The 24,471-nt window shown below is 50.5% G+C and overlaps 2 protein-coding genes across 3 annotated transcripts; one reads left to right on the forward strand and one right to left on the reverse strand.

Moving 5' to 3' along the window:
- Nucleotides 1–4,723: 4,723 nt before the first annotated feature.
- Nucleotides 4,724–10,185, forward strand: CIB3 (calcium and integrin binding family member 3). Of its 2 annotated transcripts, XM_055343259.1 has the most exons (6): nt 4,724–4,774; nt 4,991–5,025; nt 6,686–6,797; nt 7,759–7,906; nt 8,766–8,961; nt 10,164–10,185. In XM_055343259.1, the coding sequence occupies exons 1-6, from the start codon at nt 4,724–4,726 to the stop codon at nt 10,183–10,185; spliced, it is 564 nt and encodes a 187-aa protein (XP_055199234.1). The 2 variants fall into 2 exon arrangements, with proteins under 2 accessions (XP_055199234.1, XP_055199236.1); XM_055343261.1 differs by lacking the exons at nt 4,991–5,025; nt 6,686–6,797.
- A 1,901-nt stretch (nt 10,186–12,086) lies between these two features.
- Nucleotides 12,087–21,985, reverse strand: HSH2D (hematopoietic SH2 domain containing). Its single transcript, XM_055343248.1, has 6 exons — nt 21,938–21,985; nt 18,630–18,776; nt 16,886–16,975; nt 15,701–15,866; nt 15,106–15,243; nt 12,087–12,653 (listed from the first exon to the last, which is right to left on the reverse strand). The coding sequence occupies exons 2-6, from the start codon at nt 18,752–18,754 to the stop codon at nt 12,087–12,089; spliced, it is 1,086 nt and encodes a 361-aa protein (XP_055199223.1). The 5' UTR covers nt 18,755–18,776; nt 21,938–21,985.
- Between the last annotated feature and the right edge of the window lie 2,486 nt (nt 21,986–24,471).

Below are 24,471 nucleotides of genomic sequence, written 5' to 3' on the forward strand. Positions count from 1 at the left end.
ACTAGTTGACATTAGTGCTTGTTGAGCTCCAACACAGCACCAGCTGCCTTGCCCTCTTCCAATGGTGTCAAACTTACCCCAGCCTCAGGGCCTTTGCACTTGCTCTTCCCCCTGCCAGGACTCTCTTCCCACTCATTATTCCCTCACTTCCCTCTGGTCACTACTCAAATATCACTTCATCAGGGGAACTTTCCCTTCCCAATCTATTTAACCCAACTTCTTCTCTCTATCCCTACCATGTTTTATTTTTCTTCCTGGAACTTAGCACTCCTGACTAATGTATTTACCTGGTTGCTTGCCCACCGGAACGTGGGCTCATTGAGAGCACTGCTTTTGTATTATCAGGATGTAGGGCAGTGCCTATACACACCTACACACTAGGTGCTCAATAACTAATCATTGATGGGCACAGGTTGGGGGAACATAAGCAAATCACAGGGTGTCTGATGGGGTCAGGCATAGCAATCAGGACTTCAACCAGGAGGCACTAGGGAGTAAGGTGTTTGCTAATTAGTTTTCTTAATTGTCTTCATTTTTCAAAAATGCATTTATATGCAAAAAACTCACCCTTTTTGGTGTTTAGTTCTATGAGTTTTGACAAATGAATACAGCTATGTAACCAACGCTACAATCAAAATATAAGACAGTTTCATCACCCCTAAGATTCCCTTGCTCCCCATCTGTAGCCCCTGGCAACCATTGATCTGTTTCCTGTCCCTACAGTTTTGTCTTCTTGAGTATGTCATATAAATGGAATCATCCAGTAGGTAGTCTCTTGAGTCTGGCTTCTTTCAGTTAGCATAATGCATTTGGGGTTCATTCCTTTTGTGTATATCAGTAGTTCATTCTGTTTTATGGCTGAGTAGTAGTCTATTGTATGGATGGAACTCAGTTTGTTTAACCATTCCCCAGGTGAAGAACATTTGTGTTGTTTCCAGTTTTTAGTAATTATGCATAAAGTTGCAGTCATTCTTTATGGACAAATATTTTTAAAAACTGAGATATGGGGCCCCTGGGTAGCTCAGCAGTTAAGTGTCTGAGCGTCTGCCTTTGGCTCAGGTCGTGATCCCAGGATCCCGGGATTGAGTCCTGCATCGGGCTCCCCACAGAGAGCCTGCTTCTTTCTCTGCCTGTGTCTCTGCCTCTCTCTGTGTGTCTCTCATGAAAAAATAAAAAATATTTAAAAAAATAAATAAATAAAACTAAGATATAATTCACAAATCATGAAAGTCGCCCTTTAGAATGCACAGCTCAGTGAGACTTATGACCTTCACAGAGTTTTGCAACCATCACCACTATCTAGTTCCAGAACATTTTTATCACCCCAGAAGGAAGCCCCCATCACCATGAGCAGTCACTCTCTGTCCCCCTCCCCCGGCCCCTAGCAACTACTCATCTGCTCACTGTCTCTATGGATTTGTCTATTCTGGAAGTTTCATATACATGGAACCACACACTGCGTGGCCTTTTGTGTCTAACTTCTTTAATTCTGCATGATGTTTTCAATTCTCATCCACATTGTGGCATGTATCAGGACTTCATTCCTTTCTCTTTTTTTAAGATTTTATTTTATTTATTCATGAGAAACACACAGAGAGAGGCAGAGACATAGGCAGAGAGAGAGAAGGAGGCTGCCTGCAGAGAGCCCAATATGGGACTCGATCCCAGGACCCTGGGATCATGACCTGAGCCAAAGGCAGAAGCTCAACCACTGAGCCACTCAGGTGCCCTGACTTCATTCCTCTTTATGACTGAATAATATTCCATTGTATGAATGGACCACAATCATTTGGGTAGTTTCTACTTTGGGGGCTATTATGAATAATGTTGCTATGAACATTCACATACAAGTTTTTATGTGGACATATATTTGCAGTTATGTTCAGCTTGGAGTGAAATTGCTGGTCATATGGTAACTCTATGCTTAATCTTAAAAAAAAAAAAAAAAGATTTTGGGCACCTGAGTGGCTCAGTGGTTTAGCGCCGCCTTCAGCCCGGGGCCTGATCCTGGAGACCTGGGATCAAGTCCCACATTGGGCTCCCTGCATGGAGCCTGCTTCTCCCTCTGCCTGTGTCTCTGCCTCTGTCTCTCTCTCTCTGTGTATTCTCATGAATAAATAAATAAAATCTTAAAAAATATTTTATTTATTTAATTATGAGAGACACACAGAGAGAAGCAGAGACATAGGCAGGGGGAGAAGCAGGCTCCTCGCAGGAAGCCTGATGCAAGATTTGATCCCGGAACCCCAAGATTATGCCCTGAGCTGAAGGCAGACACTCAACAGCTGAGCCACCTAGGTGTCCCTATGTTTAACCTTTTAAAGAACTGCCAAACTGCTTTCCAAAGCAGCTGCACCATATTAACATTCCCACAAGTGGTGTATGAGGGTTCCGGTATCTCCACATCCTGGCCAACACTTGCTATTGTCTGTCTTGTTGTTGTTGTTGTTGTTGTTATAGGCATCCTGGTGGGTGTGAAGTAATATCTCATTGTAGTTTTGATGTGCATTTCCCTAATGACTAATGATGTTAAGCATCTTTTCATATACTTATTTGCCATTTGTATATTTCCTTTGGAGACATGACTACTCAAATCCCTTACCTGTTCTGTTTTGTTTTAATAGACTTTATTTTTAGAGCAATTTTAGTTCACAACAAAATGGAGCAGAAGGTACAGAGATCTCCCATGTGCTTTCTGCCCCCCCCACACCCACAGCCTCCCCCATTACCAACATCCCCCACAAGACTAGTGCATTTGGTACATGGGATGAATTTACATTGACGCATCATATCATCTAAAGTTTACATTAAGGTTCCCTATTGGTATTGTGTCTTCCATGGTTTTGGACAAATGTATAATGCATGTATCCACCATTACAGTATCATACAGAGTAGATACACTGCCAAAGGGACATCTGGGTGGCTCAGTTGGTTAAGCATCTGACTCTTGATCTCACCTTAGGCCTTGATCTCAGGATCATGAGTTCAACCCTCGCATTGGGCCCCATGCTGGATGTGGAGCTTACTTTAAAAAAAAAGAAATCACTGCCATAAAAATCCTGTGTTCCATCTATTCACCCCCCCTCCCAAATCTTTGCCATTTTTAAAAATTTGTGCAATTTGTCTTTTTATTGTAGTCTCATTAGAGTTCATTGTATATTCTAGAGATCAGTCCCTTATCAGATATATGATTTGCAAGTATTTTCTTCATGCTATGGGCATGTACAGGCTTTTGTGTGCCCATAGATCTTTTCTTTTTTTTTTTTTAAAGACTTTATTTATTCGTGAGAGACAGAGAGAGAGGCAGAGACACAGGCAGAGAGAGAAGCAGGCTCCATGTAGGGAGCCTGATGTGGGACTCCATCCCCGGTCCCCAGGATCACACCCTGGGCTGCAGGTGGCGCTAAACCACTGCGCCACCGGGGCTGCCCAGATCTTTTCATTTTCCTTGGGTAACTACTTGGAGTGGGATGGCTGAGTCACGTGGTAAGTATATGTTCAACTATAGGAAAGTTCTGATCCATTTTCCAGAGTGGCTAAACTATTTTGCATCACCATCAGCAATTAATGAAAGTTCCAGTTGCCCCACATCCTCTCCAACACTTGATATTGTCAGTTTTTTAAAAAAGAAATCATCCTAAGGGGGTCTTTGAAGCCTGATCATAGTTACATTCTACAAGATGGCTTCACAGACTGGGGCTGAGGAGGGTTGATGAGAATGGGAGGAACTGTGATCGTCCAGACCAGAAAGAGTGGGGATGAGGGAGGGGGAAGATCCAAGAGCAGTGTAGGGGGCCTGGAGTGTGGCACTGGAAAAGGCTGAGCAGAAGAACAAAGTGGAGAGACAGGAGAGATCCAGAACAAGACAAGCATAGAGCACTAGGTTAAAGGATTTTTGACCTTTAGGTGTTCTGCCCAAAAGGATTCTGGGTCTTAATAAAGTTGGCAGCTACTACATTGTACCTACCCATTGAGGGTGCATGGCGAACATCAGCATGCTAAAGGCTCTGACAAGTCCTAGTCCTGCAATAAAGAATTCTGTTTGGTATTATTTAACTGATTGTTTCCCAAACTTATATGTTGGATCACTTTTCTTAAGCCATATCATCATCATCATCATCATCATCATCATCATCATCATCATCTCCAATGCACACCTGGGGACCTCATTTATCTCTTTCACCCAGTTATTATGCTCCCAGTGCCTAAAACTGGGTCATACCCAAAATCAAAAAAGTGGGGGTTTTTTGGTTGCATTGATGATCTTGTTTGGTCTTAGGGCAACTTGATGAGTTGGGTACTAATATAACTTCCATCTTACAAACGAGGCTTAGAGAGACCAGGTGACTTGTCTAAGGCCCAAGGCTACTGGGTGGAGAACTGGTATTTGAGTTGGGATATGCTTGCAGTCTCTTCATCACCCTGCCTGGCTCTGGAAGGTGCCCCATGCCTCCAGCCTCACCCAGTCGTGGCAGACATGGTCTGCTGTTCTGTGACCTCCGACAGTCCTTCTTGTCCTGGTGGCCATGGACATACTCAGGCTGTTGCCCAGAGAGCTCAGCTGTAACTTGATCTCACCCAGGCTGGGGGTGACAGGGCAGGTGGGCAGGTGACAGCCAGGGCAGGGATATTTGCCCAGACGCTGATGTGCAGCAGCCTGGCAACCCGTGTGGCTCTGAGAAGACTGGGGGCTTGTTCCAGAGTCCCGGCAGTGGTCTTTCCCATGGGCAACAAGCAGACAGTCTTCACTCATGAGCAGCTGGAAGCATATCAGGTAGGGGTGATGGGCTAGGCCCTCAGTAGGCTTAGCAGCCTTGGTTTCCCCGGCCTGCGAAGTGGGGACAGCATCATTTGTCCTGGCTGTGCAGTCAGCAAGGGTTTCTGGTGCAGCTCTGCATGCAGCATCAGGCAGAGATGGGCATGCAGGGAGAGGGAGAGGAAGGAAGCCCCTGAGGCAGGCTCTGGGCCAAGTCAACATCTCTCTCCGCAGGACTGCACCTTCTTCACGAGAAAGGAAATCATGAGGTCGGTCTGGGGAGAAAGAGAGGAAGACCTAGGACCAATTTCTATCCGTTGCTGGAGGATGTTTGCAATTGGACAGGACTGAGTGCTTCATGGTGGTTAAAATGCAAAGGGAGGGATTGCAGGCATGGTCAGGGGATGGAGGCAGAGATGGGGATGATGAGAAGCCACATCCTGTCATATTGTCACAGTCTCTAGGTTGATTAGCTTGGGCTTTCTCCCATGGGTTGTGCAGAGCCATGGAGAATATGTGAGCGGGGTTGGAGAGTTGGGGGGAGACGTATTAGCATGTTAGAAAGATCCCCTGAGCCCAGTGTAAAGAGGCTGGGACTGGAGGCTGGGAACCTGGGGGTAGAGTCTAGAGTCAGCTCTGGGCTGTGGGGGTGGCACCAAGGTAAGGGTGTGGGTAGGCAGCCTGATGCTGCTGCAGGTCGCTTGTGTGAGCGAGAGAGGCATAGATGAGTATCCCACATTACTGCTCAGCCCATGGGGCCATTGTCCAAAGGCCCCGACCGATGAACTTGGAGCTGTGAAACCCAAGCTGGCCGGGGTTCAGATACAGAGTGATAGGGGCCAAGGCCCCAATTGTGTGGGCATGGGATATCCATTATTGATGGGCACACCTTTCACCAGTGAGCCCCATTGTCTGGGTGAGGACAGCTCGTAGGGTCATCCTGGCCATTACGATCAGATTACTGATGGGGAAACTGAGGTTTGGACAGGGGAGCTGGCCCCAGCTCTGCAAATGGGCAGAGCTCCAAGGAGCTTGAGGGCTGGTGCTTTGTTCATCCTGAGCTTCTTGTTTGGCAGCATGATAACTGAAGCTCAGAGGGGAAGAAGGACATGCTCAAGGCCGTACAGAAGCCCAAACCCAGGCTGTTCCATGAGGCAGCCTGGGCAGAGAACTGGGTGGTCAGTGTTTAAATTCCAGATACCCCATTCTTGAGTTCCTAGCCATCATATGACCCAAGGCCTCCTCATCTTCCTCAGAAACAACCCCTAGCAGCTTGGGGACCTCTGACTCACCAAGCATGGTCTCTACAAGGCTGCCTAGACTCATGCCTCTGGTGAAAATAGAGCATCAGCAGGGAGGACATTGGAGTGGAGAGTTGGCCTCACAATCTAGGTAGTGGGGGTGGCACTTGGTGTTTTGCAAAATGCCTTGCATGCATTAAAAAAAATCCTGAATATTGGCCTTTGTCTCTGCTCTCCCCATTTAGAGAACCCTCACATTCTGGGATGAGAGGAAAATGTGAGAATAGGGGGTCTTTAGAGGCAGAGTCTTGCCAACATTGTGATAATATCCAGGATTCATAGATTCACTCAGATTCTCTGAATGTTTGACGTGCAATGATCTTGCCTTAAGCACTCTCCCTTTTGCTGTCCCCACCTGCCTGGTCAGCTCCTATTCATTCTTCAAAGCGCAGTACCAGTGTCCTCACTCGAGTCTCCCCTAGCTCTGGGGTCCTTTATCCACTTTGGCCCTGTCCCCAGGGGGTACATGTGTCTGTGCTCGGCTCTGTGTGCTTGAGGACTGGGCCTAGAGCTGATGACTCTTGGGCACCCATGATGTGTAGCGAGTAGCTGCAAGAATGAGAGGAAAGGGAAAAGCCCTCCCCACCCCATCTCCCAGCCCTTCCTGGTGTTTCCCTCCCCACACCAGGCTCTTCTATCGCTACCAGGACCTGGCTCCCCAGCTTGTCCCCCTCGACTATACCAGCTGTCCTGATGTGAAGGTGCCCTACGAGCTCATCAGCAGCATGCCCGAGCTGAAGGTGTGCGTGGGCCATGGGGTAGGGAGGGGGGAAAATAGAGATGCTCCCTGCTGCGTTCCTATGAAGGGGATATACTTTACAGATGAAAGAAGTGAGTGAGGTTCAGAGAGGTTAAGATATTTGGTCATGGTCACACAGCTAGGATGTGACAGAGACAGGATTCAAACCTGGGGCTGTCTGAACGATGAGATGAGGTAGTGCAGGTAAAGGACTTGGCACAGGGCCTATTGCTTGGCAAGTGCTCAGGGAATGGGAGTTCTGCTTTTCATGGCAGGAGCCACTAAAAAAGCAGGTTCTTTTCTGCTGGATGTTTGTCATGTAGTTTGTGTTGCCAAAAGGTGACTTGTGGGGTGAGTGACTGAGTAGAGATGATTTTATCACAAGGGACAGAAAGCTCATTCGAGAGGGACGAAATATAATGGAACACAGGAGAAAAAACTCTAGGGGCAGAGCTAGCGCCAGGTACAGCTGGAACCAGGGTCTCTGAGGTCGTGCTCGGGAATCTCCCTCCACCTCCCACTTCCTCCCAGGAGGGGGCTTCAGTCTCAGGCAGCCTGTCAGCTTGAGGTAGTGAAGGGAAGCCCCAACAGCCCCAGATTCCTCTGGTCAACTCTGCAACCAGCAGAAAGCAGATCCCTCCACCTCCATCTTTCGGGAACCATCCCAGGGCAGCCTCTGGCCAGGTTGAGCTCCCCCTGCCTCCCCCAGAGCCAATCACGGTTGTCAATGGATAGTGACCTCTGATCAACCTCAACCAGTCAGGTGGCTGCATCCGGAACCAGAAGTGGGGTCAAGGCCACCAAGACCACAGGGGCAGAGGCAGGAGTGCCTGAAGTCCTCTCCTGGGACCGCGGGAGGGAGGAAGTTTTCAGGTGGGGGGTACTTGAAGGTTTCAGGAAGGTGGGTGCTGAGAGCGATCTCATATGGTACCCTGAGTCCCCTCCCTGCTTCTTGTCCCCAGGACAACCCGTTCCGCCAGAGGATTGCCCAGGTGTTCTCTGAGGACGGGGACGGCCACATGACCTTGGACAACTTCCTGGACATGTTTTCTGTAATGAGCGAAATGGCTCCCCGCGACCTCAAAGCCTACTATGCTTTTAAAATTTATGGTGTGTGCAGAGTTCGGGGGTAGGGGAACATGGGGGCGGGGTGGGGGTGGGAACAAGACCAGGTATGGGGCTAGGAGCTGCCCTGCAGTCACAGATGTCTCCCCGGGGGGCTTTGAGGCCCCACATAGACTTGTCCTGTGCCCCATCTTGCTACTTGCTGACCTCATCCCCTTACTCCTTTCCAGCTACACTGGCCTCTCTCTTCCTCCAGCTCCCCAAACTCTTCCTCCCTCTAGGACTTTGCATCTGCTGTTCCCTCTGTCTGGAACAGCTCTGCCTTGACTCCTGCTTACCTTGAAGTCTAGGCCAAAAGCAGCTTCCACCCTCAACCACTCTACACCCCACATCCTATTTCCTCTCCCAGCATGGAGCAGTGCTGCTTCATTCCTCTTCATCCTGATTTCTCTCTGATGAAACCCAAGGGCAGCAAGAGTATCTATTTTTGTCCCCATCTGTCTTCCGTGCCTGGGAAAAAGTAGGCATTCCATATTGTGTGACTAACTGGCGGAAAATTTATCACAGCGCCTAGCATTCAGTAGGTGCTCACTAAAAGCTTGTCAAATGAACAAAACTTTATCACGGTGCCTAGAACATCGTAGGCGCTCACTAAATACTTGTAGATTAAAATCAGTCACATATGCCTGGCACATAGTAGGTCCTCAATAAGTACTTATGGGGGGAATGAATGACCTCCCAGCAGGACTCTGCCCAATTCTAAAGCAAGATCCAGCTATTACCCCAGGGTCTTGGGCTCCCTCCAGTGCCTCAGTTTCCTCCTTTGCAACAAGGGGACAAGAGGCCCGGCCTGTCTACCCCCAGCTGTGCCCCCACTCCACATCCCCTCTATCCCACTGCACAGACTTTAACAATGACGGCTACATCTGTGCATGGGACCTGGAGCAGACAGTGACCAAGCTGACACGAGGGGAGCTGAGCACTGAGGAGGTGAGCCTGGTGTGCGAGAAGGTGCTAGATGAGGCCGATGGGGACCACGATGGGCGGCTCTCCCTGGAAGACTTCCAGAACATGATCCTGCGGGCACCCGACTTCCTCAGGTGTGACACTCCTCGCCACTTTGCACAATCCATTTCCATGTCTGAGAGGGGCTCCTACAGAACTAGTGTGCGGACTCCACTTGTGAAAGCTCCTCCATTCATTCATTTGTGACTATAGAGAACTTTCCCAGCTTCCCTGGCCTCAGTCCCTGCATCTTTAAAGTGGGGATAATTGGGGGCCCCATGAGCACCCCCTGTGGGTGGACACAGCTCTTTAGGCGAAGGGAACATGGCTGGTCTTCAGCCCTCTCTTGCCTGAACATTTTGCAGTGAACAGAGTGGGCAACTGGGTTTGGCAGTCCTGGGAAGAATCAGAGCCCCCACCGGAGGGCTGATAGTAAGTTAATGGGGGGTGGCCAGCCACCTACTTTTGTACCTCGCAGGAGCTAAGAATGACTTTTACATTCTATAAATGGTGGGGGAAAGGTTAGAGACTAATAGTACTCCACGACATGTGAAATGGATATGAAATTCAAATTTCCATGTCCATCAACAGTTTCACTGGGACACAGCCATGCCTGCTTATGTATGTACTGGCCACGGCTGCTTTTGAGCGACAAGGCTCAACTGAGTCATTGCACAAAGCTGGAAGTATCAACCATTTGGCTCTTTGCAGGAACAGCTGGCTGACCCCCGAGTTAGTACATGGGAAGACTTTAGGGCAGTGCCTGGCACACAGCAGGTGCTCAGTATCTGTGTGCTGGGGTTGCTGTCGTGGCTATAATTATGGGTGGTGTCCTTATGTGCACGGAGGTCCCCCCATCCTCTACCTGGAGGAGCCCGCTGGTCTCTTAGCTGACAGACAGGAATAATGACAATTGAATTAGCCCTATCGCTGATAGCAGCTCTGTGCGACAGCACCCTGTGCCTTTGTCCCTTTCGCCCTCATTACAGCCCCATGTAGGAGGGACGGCTATTATCCTTCGTTTACAGAGGAGTAGACTGAAGCCCAGGGTGGGGTAGCCACTCTGAGTCCCACAGCAAGTCTGGGGCGGAGCCCGAAGGTCAGCTCCCATTCAAAGAGGTGTGCTTTCCGCCCCTGTGGGAGTCAGGGGAGCCACCGCCTGGGGTTCTTAAGGGGACCCATCTCCCCTTAGTAGTTCCTTGCCTGTGTCAGGGACTCCCCTTGGGAGAGTTCAGGAGGAGGACGAGCCAGGGCCAAGCTCTGCCTCATGACGGACTCTATTTCTCTTTGCGCACAGCACCTTCCACATCCGCATCTGAGAGCACCGTGGGCGAGAAGCCGGGTCAGAGGAGGACGGGGTGACCCCTCACTCCACTGTGGAATCCGGTCTCCGTGGGTTCTGGGAATAAACGCACGTCACTGAGTCACATCTGCTTGGAAGGCATGTTTTTCACCTTAAACCTGCCGGATGAGAGAGAGGATGCCTGGGATCTCACCTCTGCCCTCACTGTGTGACCCTGGGTGTGGCTGCGCCCTCTGTGAGCCATGATCTCCCCAAGTATACAAGGAAGTGGCTGATTTCTAGATCTTTGTCCACCATGAGGCCTGGAAGTGCCCCGGTAGCTGTTAGTTTAGGTGGGCAGAGACCAGATGTAGAGATCTGGCCTAAGACATCTCACCCCAGGGCCTCCCAAGGCTGAGCCCTACCCCCAACCTCCTGAGTTCCCTCTCCCCCCAACAATCCTTGAGTTCCTCAAGGGGACCAAAGCTTTAACTCCTTTCTCATTCATTAGAACTGCCAGAGGAGGCCTCTGAGGGGGTGACAGTAATGTCATTCACTGAGGCTGGCACCATACTTTACAGTTTACAAAGCACCCATCTCTCTGCCATTGCATTGGCTGCCTATGGCATCCCAGCAGGGCTGCCTGAGAAGCAATCACCCTTCATTTAGGGCAAACAGTGTGATTTGCCCAAGGTCACACTTCAAGTCGTCTGCAAAGGCAGCCTTGGACGCTGGAAGCTCTTTCCAGATCCCAGGCATCTACACCTTGCAGATGCGAGAAGCCCCACACCCACTCCACCTATGGTCTTCCTGGGGCCCATCTATAGCCCAGTCAGTCCAGAGAGTGGTCATTCCTGCGATCGAGACTAGCCCCCAGGCGCCTTCCCGGACACTTGCACTGTGCATCATGTACAGAGCACCCACTCCCACCCTAACCTCCACTTACTAAGCACCTACTGTGAGCCAAAGCCTCAGCTTTATGTGCATCCTACTGCTTCATCCTGAGGAAGAGGGACTGCTCTTCTCCTCATTTTCCAAATGAGGAAACAGGCCCAGAGATGTCTAGTGCTCATCAGGGGTCTCACAGCCCTGTGACCTGGGATTTCCTCCAGGGCCCACTGCTAACAGCGACCCTGGGTCATGTCTCTCCTTTATTTAAAAAAAAATTTAAAAATAACATTTTTCATATATATTTTTAAAGATTTTATTTATTTATTCATGAGAGACACAGAGACATAGGCAGAGGGAGAAGCAGGGAGCCCGATACAGTCCTCGATCCGAGGACCCTAGGATCAGGCCCTGAGCTGAAGGCAGATGCTCAACCACCGAGCCACCCAGCCATCCCATCTCTCCTTCTTTAAAGAAAGGAGCTCATATGCCTCTCCTAAAGCTGACCGTGGTGTCAGGAATGTGTACTGTGTGCCAAGCCCTCTACAGGTGTCACCTCCTCCACCTGCATGAGAACCACAGGAGGAAGGTGTGAACAGCTCCGTTTACAGGCGAGGATGTACTTGGAGTTGAGCCAGGTGCGAAGGATGTAGGGAAAGGGCTCCAATGGACTGGGTTTCAAATCCTGGCACTGATGCCCTGTGGCTGGGTGACCCTGGCCATGTCTCTCCTGCTCTCTGACCCTTAGTCTCTTCTTCAAGATATACAGGATGAGCCTACCTACTGGGCCTGCTCAGAGGCGTAACAGAAATGATGAACTTAGAGGCTTTGGCATGGGGTCTGGCACCCAGTAGGTGCCTCAGACCCTTGCTGTAACCGATTGTTATTATTATGCAAGTAACCAGGCCACCCCATTGGCAACTGCAGGACCAGACCCAAGCAATGTCTGTATCACATTTTTCAGGTTCCTGAGGACTGGCGGATAGACCAGGGGTCCAGTGTGAGCAGCCCCTGGCAGCGAGGGTCCCAGAGCTAGGGCAAACCTCCTCTCTAACAGTACCCAGGGGCAAAGGGCGGCGGTGGGCGGTACTCCTCAGGGAGCCAGTCCTTCTGGGGTTCTATCAAGTCCTTTGTCTCTGATTTGGACACTTTTGAGGACAGGGCCCTCACGACCACTTGGTGCCAACTCCTAGTACTCGGGGTCGCCTCGCTCCAGCTGGCCAATCTTGAGGCCCTCCTGGAGGGGTCACCTCTGTTTCTCAGATCCTGGGGCTCTGAGGGGCTTGCAATGGACGTGGCCACTAAGCAGTCTGTGTTGACATTATCTTCACAGTTTGTGTCACCTGGCCTGGCCCCCGAGCTGTGTGTCACCACCAGTGGCCCAGAACTCCAGAGTGACGACGAGTTCATAGATGTCTGGTGGGATGTCAGCTGCTGCTGGACCCTCTTGCCCATCTGGGGAAGCATCTTGAGGTTCTTCCAGAGTTTCCGGCGGGTCTCCGCAAGAGGAGCTTTCGGTGGGGAGGGGGATGTGGCTTCCTCCGTGGAAGCTCTGTCCATCTCTGCTGCTGGCTTCCTTCCCTTCGGCCAGTGGAGGAGGGCAGGCCTTGTTGAGGTCTGAAACCAAGAGCGGGTGAGACCTGGGACCATCTCGCTCCCCAAGACTCTGAATCTGCCTTGGAGCTTGGGACATGGGTTCCACTCAGACATCCAGGGGCTGAAGCCCCAAACCTGATCCCCTGCCCTTCCTATCCCCACAAACAGCTCCATTACCTCCCCCAGGGATGGCAAACTCTTCACAAAGGACCAGAGAGCAAATATTTTCAGGTTTGTTGGCCATACGGTCTCTCAGTCCTCAGCCCAGCTGCTGTAGGGCAAAAGCAGCCAGAGATAGTACACCAGTGAGTGAGTGCACCTGCATTCCAACAAAACTTTATGGACACGGAAATTTGACTTTCCTCTGATTTTCACGGGTCATGAAATATTACCTTTATTTTTATTTTTCTCAACCATTCAAAAACATAAAAGCCAAGCTTAGCTCGTGGGCCATATGGAGACAGGTCAAATGTGGTGCTCAGGCCCTCATCTACTTGTTTGTTGAAGTGACATTAGTGGCAGATGCCGACAATGCCCCATCCATATCCCTTTGTCCTGGGCACCCAGGGCCCCCGGCTCCACTCCCAAATGCCAGCGGTGGAGACTACCTGGGGTCCTTCTTTGGCCCTGTGGCAGATCAGAAGTGCCAGAGAAGTAAAATCTCCCAGGAACAGCACTTGGCCAGGGACTAATGGAAGATAGAGGATCAGTATCCCAGCTCCTCACCCCTAAGCTGGGATAACTGAAGTGCATGCCCCATGCAGAACCCCAGCCTTCCAAGGGGTAGTGAGCCCTAGATGACCACAGGGAACCTGCTCACTAACACACCCTTCATGGGGCTGCTTTCTCCCATCCCACTTCCCCGCTCCCTTAGTGGCACATCCTTGCCTCCCAAATGATGGAGGGCCCAGGGACTCAAACCATGACAAGGTCCTGCTTCCCTTCACCCTCCACCTCCAAGCCACCAGCAGGCTCCCTTCTAAAATGGCCCAAATATCCTCTTCTTGCTCCACCCCCAGAGATCCTTCTCTTGCTCCTCCCACTGGACAGTCCCTGCCTCCTTCCTGCCACCTCCACCACTGCTGCCAGGCAGCCCCTTTTGCAGCTGGCAGCCACAGGCTCTCTGGTGGCAACTCCTCCGCACATCTGGAATAGGACTCCAGCTCCTCATCCTGCCCCCAAGGCCCTGCATTATTTGGCTCCTGCTGATCCTGGCACCTTGGCTCCCAACAACCACCCTTTCACTCACCCCACTCCATCCACACACTGGCTTTTGTTCTTCAAATACACTGAGTCTCAGGACCTTTGCATGTGCTCTTTTCTTTTTTTTTATTTACTTATGATAGTCACAGAGAGAGAGAGAGAGAGAGAGAGAGAGAGAGGCAGAGACACAGGCAGAGGGAGAAGCAGGCTCCATGCAGGGAGCCCGACGTGGGACTCGATCCTGGGTCTCCAGGATCGCGCCCCAGGCCAAAGACAGGCGCCAAACCGCTGCGCCACCCAGGGATCCCTGCATGTGCTCTTTTCTGAGCTGGAAACACCCTCCCTGCATCTCTGTGTGTGACTGATTCTTCCTTATCCTACGTGTCCAAGTTCTATGCCACCTCCTCCAGGAGGTCTTCCCTGACTGTTCTCTTTACCCTTTATCCCACCCCCCCCCACTGATATTCATCCTATCACCCTGTTTCATGTCTACTATCATCAGAACTTCCCTGCCATGTGGGAGGCATGGAGGACACTTAGCCTAGGGGCTTCTGAAGGTCCAGTCAGCCCTGAGAAGGTGGGATTTGTTACTTTATTCATTCATCTACTCTACAGATTCACTAGTTGCTCACTTTCTCTGTGCCCAGTCTTCTCTGAGGGGAGGAGAGGCAGATAGATGAACAAGATAGGATGAACAAGCCGGATAGATTCCCAGGCGTCCCAGAGCTCACAGTCTGATGGGGGAGGCAGCCAGGAAATGTGAAAACTCACACATTAGCTTTTAACTCAAAAAGACCTTTTAAAGTGTGAGGTGTTCTCTGCAGTAAACAAACAGGGTGATGTGATGGAGAATGCAGAGGGGACTACTTTCAGTCTGGAGTCTGGGGAGGGAGACACTTGAAGAAAGAAGCCAGACATAAGAAATCTGGAGGCAGAGCACACGCAGCATGTGCAAAGTCCCTGAGGTGGGTGGCACCAACATGCACAAAGGCCCTGAGGTGAGACCAGGACATGCAAATGTCCTGAGGTTAGCTTGATGTATCTGAACAGCAGAAGAGATAGCAGAGGGGCGGGAGTTGGACTGGTGATGAGCACAAAGAGTAGTGAGGTCACAGTCGGGATCTTAATGGCAGTGTCTTGAAAAATCACTAGGTTTCATGCTTGGAGCTATAGGACCCAATTTTCACTCTAAAAAGTCTCTGGCAGCTATTGGCCACTTCTGCTCCCACCCCTCCCCTGTGTTGGAAGTGCTAGCTTTTCTGTCACATACCTCCTCAGGTGCAGCAGCCCTGGGACAGGAGGAAGGACTCTGAAGTTCCCTGGGGCCATGTGTGGGGCTGGTGACTTCCTCAGTCAATGCATTGGAGTAAAGGAAGAGATCCTCATAGTCCACATTCACTGGATCCTCCTGTGGGGCAGAGGAAACCTGCAGCTCAGCCCCAAGGAGGGGGGTGGGCTGGTCCCAGGGTCCCAGACAAACTCTGGAAGGTGGTGCTCAGGAGCTGCATTGCCCACAAGCCTTGTATGGAAGCATGCCCCTCCCACAGGAGCTTCTGAGGGCTAGGACCCCCCCTGCACCCCCTCCTCAGCCCCTGACATGAGTCTTATAAGGAGATACGCTATTCCTAGAGATCAGCCAAGGTTATACCCCCACCACAAATGAACCCTTGTAAAAAAATTAGCCTGGGGGGCTGGGGTGAGGCAGGGAACATGGACCAGGAAGGGTGAGGCCATGGGGGGGGGGACACACAGGGACCATGAGAGTGACAGATCACCAGAGGCTGAATGGGGTGTGTGGGAACAAAATGAGTCTGGGGCTTGGCCCCTGGCAGGGTGGCTATGGCTCACCACGGTCCTAACCTCACCTGCCCACAGGGCTGTGTCAGCAGGTCTCCATGTGGCCGCACAGGCTGCTGTTGGTGAAAAGTGACCAGGGCATCCAGCGAGGCATGGGTCATCTCCTCCCCAGGGATCCTGAAGCTCCCATCATCCAAGAGCTTCACCATGAAGTGGCGGCAGCAGCTTTGTGCTCTGTGGTGGCGACAGAGCTAAGGCTGGGAAATCCCATTCCCCCTCATCCCGTCCCCATCTCCCCACTGAGCTGGCAGCAACGAGGCTGCAGTCTGACTGTTCAGGTTCCCATAAGCCTTCTGCACTTTTGAGCCATGAGACACTTGGTGGGTGACTGAACATATTCTGCCTCAGTTTCCCCATCTATAATGTGGGGCTAATGAGGCTGACCTCAGGAGTTCTCATGAAAATGGAATAAGCTACTGCAGATGAAAGCTTAGCTCGGTGCCTGGCCAGGCTCAAATGATCAATAGAAGTGATGATAATGAAAATGGGAGCCGGTCCCAGGCTAAGTCTAGGTGCCTGGCACATGGCAGGGCCTCAGTAAAAGCCCTGTTAATGAATGGATGCATTTATTAATGGTGCATTATGTGCTTACTTAATTTTCACAAGACTCTGAATTAATTTTAGCATTCCTGTATTAGAGGTGAGGACTTTGAGGGAGGCACAGGTAGGTCGAGTAACTTGTCCAAGGTCACACAGTATATAAGTGGCAGAGCCAAGCCTTTGTGTGACTCAAAGCCTAAGCTTTTCCCACTGTCGGTAACTCTGTAGTGGAGCCATTGGGTTTTTTATTCCTTTAGCCTAGAATCCTTTTGAAAAGTAGTTTGTACTGCTGAACTGGATCAGGTTTTGAGGCCTTAAGGAGCTGGACTGCCCTGAGTTTCCCTAACACGTCTCTTCCAGGTGGAGTCAGAGGGTTGCCAAATAGGTGGTTGAAGGGAGAGGGATGGTTAGGGGAGGGCAGTAGTCACTCCTGGGCTCCCAGCAGCCCCTGTTCTCAGACACACAGGCTGTTGCCACCAAGACCCCCATCTGCTGATTACAGCCGGACCTGCAGCTGCTCACTTGAGCCAGATTTGGACAGAACTTTATACCAGTTGTTCTCTAAGAAGTTGTGGTATGAAGCGCCTCTTGCCCCCTCCAAGAAAGCCCTGGAGCCCTCGTGCCCCTTCCCTGGCCCCTCACCCAGTCCTTACTTGTAGGACAGTGTGTAGCCCACGTGGCTGTGACTCACTCTAATGAGAAAGGATCCCAGTGGCTGTAACTCCAGCAAATTCTCGGCGTCCCTGGAAGGACACATACAGGAGGGAGATGGCTGCAGTTCAGCTGCCCACCATACTAGCCAGACCCGTCATCCCAGGCCTGAACAAACCTGAAACCCTTTGTGGTTGTTGTTTCAGACCTTGGGCTAATCAGGGACAGGTGTGTTCCCATGAGTGGCAGAAGGCCTCTGATGACCTTGACCCCAGGACAGTCTTCCTCCTATCCCCCACAGCCTTCACAGTGCCTGCCTGCTTCCCCAATGCCTGAAATATCCCCATTAAGGCATCTTTGAGTGGATCAGGGTGTCAGAGGTAACCATGCAGGAGCTGTTTTCAGGCGCACTTGAGCTCAAACCACAGCTTCTCTGTTCATTAGCTGTGTGACACCTGGCAAAGGTCAGGCCCTTTCTGACCTTCAGTTTCCTCAAGGGGAAAGAAAACCCTCACTCCCAGGGCTGATGCAAAAGCAGATCAAATGAATGGAACACAAGTGTGGGAACCGATACTCAGTAACTGTTCACCAGATGCTCACTATGATTATTACTATTATTCACTATCATTATTACTACTATTATCTGGGATTCACAGAGAGGAACGTGACCTTCTAGGAGACAAAATGGGGAGATCCCAGCTGTCTGCTCCAGAGGCCACTGACCACTGTGGCACTGAGCACTTAGTGTGGCCAATCCAAATCAAGATGTGCTTTTGGCACAGGATTCCAGATTCTGAAGACTTAGCACAAAATAAAGGAACGTATACTATCTCATGAATGAGCTTTTAGTTCTCATGTTAAAGTGATAATATCTTGGATATAGTGGGTTGAGTAAAAGATAGGTTTAAAATTAATTCTACCTAAGGGCACTTGGGTGGCTCAGTGGTTGAGCGTCTGCCTTTGACTCAGGTCATGATTCCAAGGCCCTGGGACCGAGTCCCACATGGGGCTCCCCGCAGGGAGCCTGCTTCTCCTTCTGTTTATGTCTCTGCCTCTCTCTGTGTGTCTCTCATGAATAAATAAAATCTTTAAAAATATATAAACAAAATAAAATTAATTCTGCCTATTTCTTTTTACTTCTTTTAATCTAGCTGCTAAAAACTTCAACATTGCAACGTGTGGCTCACAGTATGTTCTTACTGGCGCACCCCAGAACTCAGAGACAATGGCCAATTCATTCTCCCTGTGGCTTTCACAATGTTCTCTTGATTTCTCTACATGCTAATGGTGGCCATAAATGTTCTTCACTTTGTTTATTTAGAACCAAGGGGGTGACTAATGAGGTGGGTTTGTTCATGTCCCCAGAACTCAGTCCAATGTAAAAAGTGCATGTTGGTCATATCCCTGATGGATTGAGAGCAGCTGTTTGGGACACTGTGTTAAGGAGGATTCGGAGGCTGCATCCTGCCATCAGTGGCCAATGCCTGGCCTTGGGGAAGGGGTCTCTGGCAGTGCTGGTCTGGTGGCCACTTGTATAGAGAAAGCCAAGGTCTGGAGATGGGAAGTAACTGGCCCCGGTCACACAATCAGTCCACAGAAAAGGCAGGACTCAAGCCCAAGACTTAAGAGTTCTTTTCACCAAGCCAAGCTGAGCCCAGAATTCTGCAGAAAATCTGCCCAGCGTGGGTGGGGGCAGACAAGGAAAGACGGTGAAGGGCAGGGTAGAAGATATGCGTGTGTCCTTACTCTCTCGAGATGGCACCGTGGAACCATGCAGGAACCCCTCCTTGGGCCAGCTGGGCCACCTGCGTCTGCACGAACCAGTCCAGCCGTGGGGGCAACGGCGGGGGCAGCTTTCTGGCCTCCGTCATGGCTTCCTGGGGGGGCAGTTACCTGGCGGTACGAGGGAGAAGAGAGAGTCAAGCCTCATCCACTGCCTGTATTTTTTCTCTATTCTTTTATTTTTATTTTATTGTATTTATGATAGAGAGAGAGAGAAAGAGAGAGAGGCAGAGACACAGGCAGAGGGAGAAGCAGGCTCCATGCACCGGGAGCCCGATGTGGGATTCAATCCCGGGTCTCCAGGATTGCACCCTGGGCCAAAGGCAGGCGCTAAACCGCTGCGCCACCCAGGGATCCCTTTTTTCTCTATTCTTACAGCTAGCTCATGGTGCCTCCTCCTTTGAGAAGTCCTCCAGGCTGGGCGGAGCAATGGGCTTGCAACTGCCTTGTGTTTCTTGAGCACCTACTATGTGTGGGCACTTGATATACATTCATTCATTGGTTCCTTCCAAAAATCCTCCAAGAATTTGTCCTTGTCCTTTCTTATTATGCCATTACTAAAAGTGTTAGAAAGTTCCCTTTATAAATATATGCATTTAAGCTTAAAAGCAGGCTTTATTTAGGGGTGCCTGGGTGGCATAGTTGGTTAAGCACCTGACTCTTGGTTTCTGCTCAGGTCACGAATTCAGGGTCCTGAGATGGAGCTCCACATTGGGTGCTGCGCTCAGCTTGGAGTCTACTTGAGACTTCTCTCCCTCCGCCTCTGCCCTTCCTGCTTGTGCCCTCTCTCAAATAAATAAATAGTTTTTCTAAAAAAAGAACTGACTTTATTTAAATAAATATCAACATCCCAGGAGGGATGTGGACATGGCAAAATGGTAGTGAAGAAACACTAGAGAACAGTAGTCCCAAGTAACTCCCTTTGTTCCCAACATCGTCATGTCTGGTGGCCACTGAAGGCACACCTGTAATGTGTCAGGTACATCATTAATTCACATGAGTTTCGACAGTTTGAAGCTCAAGGTAACACTGGACTTTGTGAGCCAATGACAAGGAGCTGAAGACAATTAACAGCACTGCTTTATAAAAGAGTATCAGATCAATGCAAAACCAGGTCATGCCCTGCTGGGTGGTCCACTCATGACCCTTCATGGTCACCCTTAATTCTGTCCCTAACCTAGCCCACCCCCTACGCTGGCCCTATCTAATGTTTCAATATTGCAGAAGGTTCATTGTTACTGGGTTGTTTCCAGAGGGTGGGGACATAGTAACTAACCCGGTCAATATTGACTTTCTTCTGCCAGGAGACAGACAGATGCTGAGCACACCCTCCTGGGAGAGACCCAAAGGCATTCTGGAACAAGTAAAATTAAAGAGATAAATTAAGAAATATTTAATAAAGTAGGGTGATAAAGCAATTAAGAGCCTGGAATCAGAGCCAGATAGCCTGGGTTCAAGCCCCAGCTCCCCCACTTAGCTGCTGTGGGACCTTGGGTAAGTCACTTAGTATCTCCGTGCCATTATTTTCATCTGTAGTTTGGGGATTTGATATTTACCTGGGAAAGTATGGTTGGTTGGTTCAGAACTAAACACTCCATGTATATAATACGTATTCATGATCCAGTAGTGTCCTAGCCTGGGGTAATGTATACAGGTTTGTTCTTTTTTCTCCCTGGGAGAACTCCTATTTATCCTTCAAGACCCAGCAAAAATATCCCCTTTTCCAGGCAGCTTTCCTGTCTATTTCCCTGGACAAAGCCTTGGCACCCTGCTTTGTCTCCCATCTTCTCCTCTGTTCCTGCCCACCTTTTTGCCTAGCCTTACCTTGTGGAGCTCAAGTGTCTGTGTGTAGTGTGAGCCCTGACAGTTGGCTTTTACAAACATTTCTTTCTGTAATGCAAGTGCCTGACTTAAGCTTTGAGTGCCAAGTCATCTGCTTTAACTCAATGAACTCTATCTCGAATAAACACATTACCAGGCATACAGCTAGATAAAGAGCCAGGATGCTCTCCCTGGACCCCCCTCCCCACTTCCTTACCAAGAAGCTCCTTTGTTTTAGGGATCCTGGTTGATTTAGATAACTGGCCATTTAGGTCACTACCCCCCACTTCTTTTTTTCTTTTTCTCTTAGCATGCTTTAAATTCCTGCTTTTGGGATCCCTGGTTGGTGCAGCGGTTTAGCGCCTGCCTTTGGCCCAGGGCACGATCCTGGAGACCCGGGATCAAATCCCACGTCGGCCTCCCAGTGCATGGAGCCTGCTTCTCCCTCTGCCTGTGTCTCTCCCTCTCTCTCTCACTGTGTGCCTATCATAAATAAATAAAAATTAAAAAAAATTCCTGCTTTTATGTTTTATACTTATCAACAAGGAGGCCCCCCAAACCCTAGCCCCCCACCCTCAACCCCAGTAAAAGCAGAACCCTAGGGCCATGTGCATTGGCTTTGTCTCTATCAGCAACCTGGTTGTGTGCCCCCCTGTCGTGCCTTGTACACATCAGGGCTGGTAAGTAAGAGTTTGTTTTCTTCAAAGCTTCCAGATGGTCATTGCTGATGGGCAGCTTGCAGTCATAAGAACCACAAGGATCAGTCCTGCCTAACTTTGGTTTGGCAAGGGGAGGTGTTTGTGGGAAACTCGGGCCTAGGTGAGTGTCCCCAGGCATTTACTATTAATAAGCTGAGCACTTACTATGCGTGGGCACTTGATGTACACTTGATGTACATTCATTCATCGGTTCCATGCACAAAGCACTGCATCTGGCTCTGACTCCCCCATCTGGCTTGCAGAGACCAGGCCCAGGGCTAGGTCTCTAGGTCCCTTGCACTACCTGACACTGGGCAGGCACAGGGGTGTCTGGTGATGAATAACTATCCGGGGATGAATGAATTCACACTAACTTTCAACTGCCTGACTCCGACATCAGGGCCTCCCCATCTCCTCATCCCCCACATTCTAGCCCTAAGGCCACTCTTGCTCTGTCCCGAACTGACCAAGCTCTGTTTCCCTCCACACCTTCACCCATACTGTTCCCCTTGCCAGGAACACCCAGCCCCCAGCCCCAGCTCCATTTTTCAATGGTCAGCTCCCACTGAAAATTCCTCCTGCTTTTCTGGTCTCTTACACTCTGTCCCTCCTTCTGGCCTAGTCTGGTTCCCATGCTCTGTCTTCTAGAAATCTGGGCTGGAGCTGAGGCTCTTGGGGCCCGGCCTCACCCAGCATGGGGCAGGCACAGAGGTGGGCCTGTGGCTGGCTGAGGGATTCCGGCCCGGCACATACCTGGGAGACTCTTGAGCAGCCGAGGCTCTCACTCTTGCTGGGCTCAGAGCCTGTGGGAGCCTTGGTTTCGATTCAGGGTCTGCACGTCAGCGGGGTGGGGCTGTTGCCCCTGGCCTGTTCCTGTTTCCTTAAGCAGGTGAGCCCCAGGGGCGGAACCAGGACAACCCTGGTTGCCCTCGGTCTGCAGTCCAAAAAAGCTGCTGAGTTGCAGGTGGAGGGACACCAATTGCTTCACCCACAACAAGCTGTTATTGAGCACCTACTGTGTGCCAGATCCTCAGGGGGCAGAGAGGGGACCCCAAGAGGTGTGAGCCCCACTCCCTTGGCATCTATGATCTGGCAAGCAATGAAGAAGAGTAAGAAATTATTAATGCTGCAAAGCAGACAGCCTGTCAGGAAGGAGTGGCATCTGTTGCAAGAATCCCCAGATGGGGTCTTAACTGATCTGGAGGAAGAAGGACTTGAGTGGGGGCAGGTAGTTGTTAACTTGATTGTGGGGTGTGAAAAGGGAGGGCAATAGGTGGGGGATGAGCATGGGCAGAGGCCCTGAGGCAGGGTCAAGCCTGGACTCTCTGGGGCCTCATGATGCACATACAGCCACGTTATGACTTCCTCTGTAACAAAACGAAACACAACAGAAAACCACATTTAAAGAACGCCTGGGTGGCTCAGCAGTTGGGTGTCTGCCTTTGGCCCAGGGCATGATCCTGGGGTCCTGGGATCGAGCCCCACATCAAGCTCCCTGCATGGAGCCTGCTTCTCCCTCTGCCTGTGTCTCTGCCTCTCTCTGTCTCTCATGAATAAATAAAATCTTAAAAAGAAAGAAAACCACATTTAAAATGGTATTTTATGACTGTGATGGTTCCTAGACTGATATAATCTGGGCTGGATTATTATATATTAATTATTATTGCATTCATTTTTAATTCTGATAAAAAAAAAAAACAAAAAAACAAAAACATTCTAGGGAGCCCTACACACATTGTAGGCCCTGAGTGTAGGAACTTGTGTCTAACGGACCAGGCAGCCCGGATGTGTGTTAGCTACGCCTCCTTCCCCAGTACTGGACAAAACCACTTCCTTCTCCCCTTTGAGGCAGCAGTGGCCCAGATGGTCGTGGCTGAGCTGGAGGCCTCCCCTCGGGCCTATCACCTCATTGCAGGCTCCAGGTCAGTGACCTCACCGCCCCCTGCTCCAGGGGTGGGGAATGGCCTTGTCTGGAGTTTTCAGGTCAACAAGGCCCAAGCAGGAGACATGTGGAATCTGGCTTCCTACTCACCCCACTGGGAAGCCTTGGGTGGCTTGCTCAACCTCTCTGGGCCTTAGTTTCCTTAACCATGAAGTGGGCTTAACAGTCCTCCTTAATCACATGATGATGATAGGGGCGACAGCCATCAAGCATGCAGCATGGGGTTCATGTTAAAGAGTAAAATCAGGACTCTTCACTGTGACTTATCTGATGCCTTTGTGCCTGGCTGGGGAGATGCAAGCTCAGGCTCCAGACTTCACAGGCTGAGCCACCTTGGGCCACTCGTGTCACCCCCATGATCTCTGTAGCCCAGTGGGTCAGCTACCAGACTCCATGATAAGGAGCGACACTCTTGGGGAGGGGCTTGTGCCTGCCTCAGAGACCCTCATCCCTTAGAAAGCCTGGCCTCATTAGCATGAAGTTGTTTCCAGAAACGTGGGGTGTTTCAGGCCACTTCTGGCCCGCCCCCAAAGCCCCACCTCTCTGACCCACTTGGGAGATGTGGTCTTACACATATCACAACAGAATCATCCCCCACTCCGTGGTGACCACATTCCTCAAAAGTGTGAATGGACAGGTGGCCCCCAGAGGAACTCACGGAAGAGGGCTGGCAGGGGGGATATGGGGCTGGGACTCCAAGGTCCCTCCTGCTTTGGTGTTAGGTCTGGACTTTTCACTGGAGGCCTCAGTCAGTGAGCAGGACTTTCATGGCCCTGTGGGGGTGGCTCTCCCAGGAGGGACCACAGTGCCTTCTCAGCCCTGGGGACATGCAGGGGTGGGGCAGCCAGGCTCTGCCAATGCTGAGCTTTATGTGTTTTCAACCATTCTATGGTCCTACAATGCTTTCATTCTACTCACTAACTCATTGGCTCCACAAACATTGGCTGAAAGCCCCAACTGTGGGCATCGGGCACCGTGCTAGATGCTGGGGATGGAACAGAAGACAAGACAGGCACTATCCCTGCCCTGCTGGAGCCCACAGCCCATGGGGAGATGGTTACCCCTCAAGTTTGCACACAGCAAAGGCTTTCACAAGAGAGAACAGCAAGGTAAAGGCTTGGGGTAAGAATAAACCTGGCACCCCTGAGGAATAGCCAGCCAATGCGTCCAAAGGGTGGAAATAACCCAATGTCCACCAGTGGATGAACAGATTTTAAAAAGTCTGTCCATACGATGGAATATTATTCAGCCATAAAAAAGAATGCAGCCCTCACATGTGCTACAACACGATGGATCTAGAAAACCACATTGAGCCAAAGAGGCCAGATAACAAAAGGAAAACCAC

Source organism: Nyctereutes procyonoides, unplaced genomic scaffold (assembly GCF_905146905.1).
Source record: "Nyctereutes procyonoides isolate TBG_1078 unplaced genomic scaffold, NYPRO_anot_genome, whole genome shotgun sequence".
Taxonomy (NCBI): Eukaryota; Metazoa; Chordata; class Mammalia; order Carnivora; family Canidae; genus Nyctereutes; species Nyctereutes procyonoides.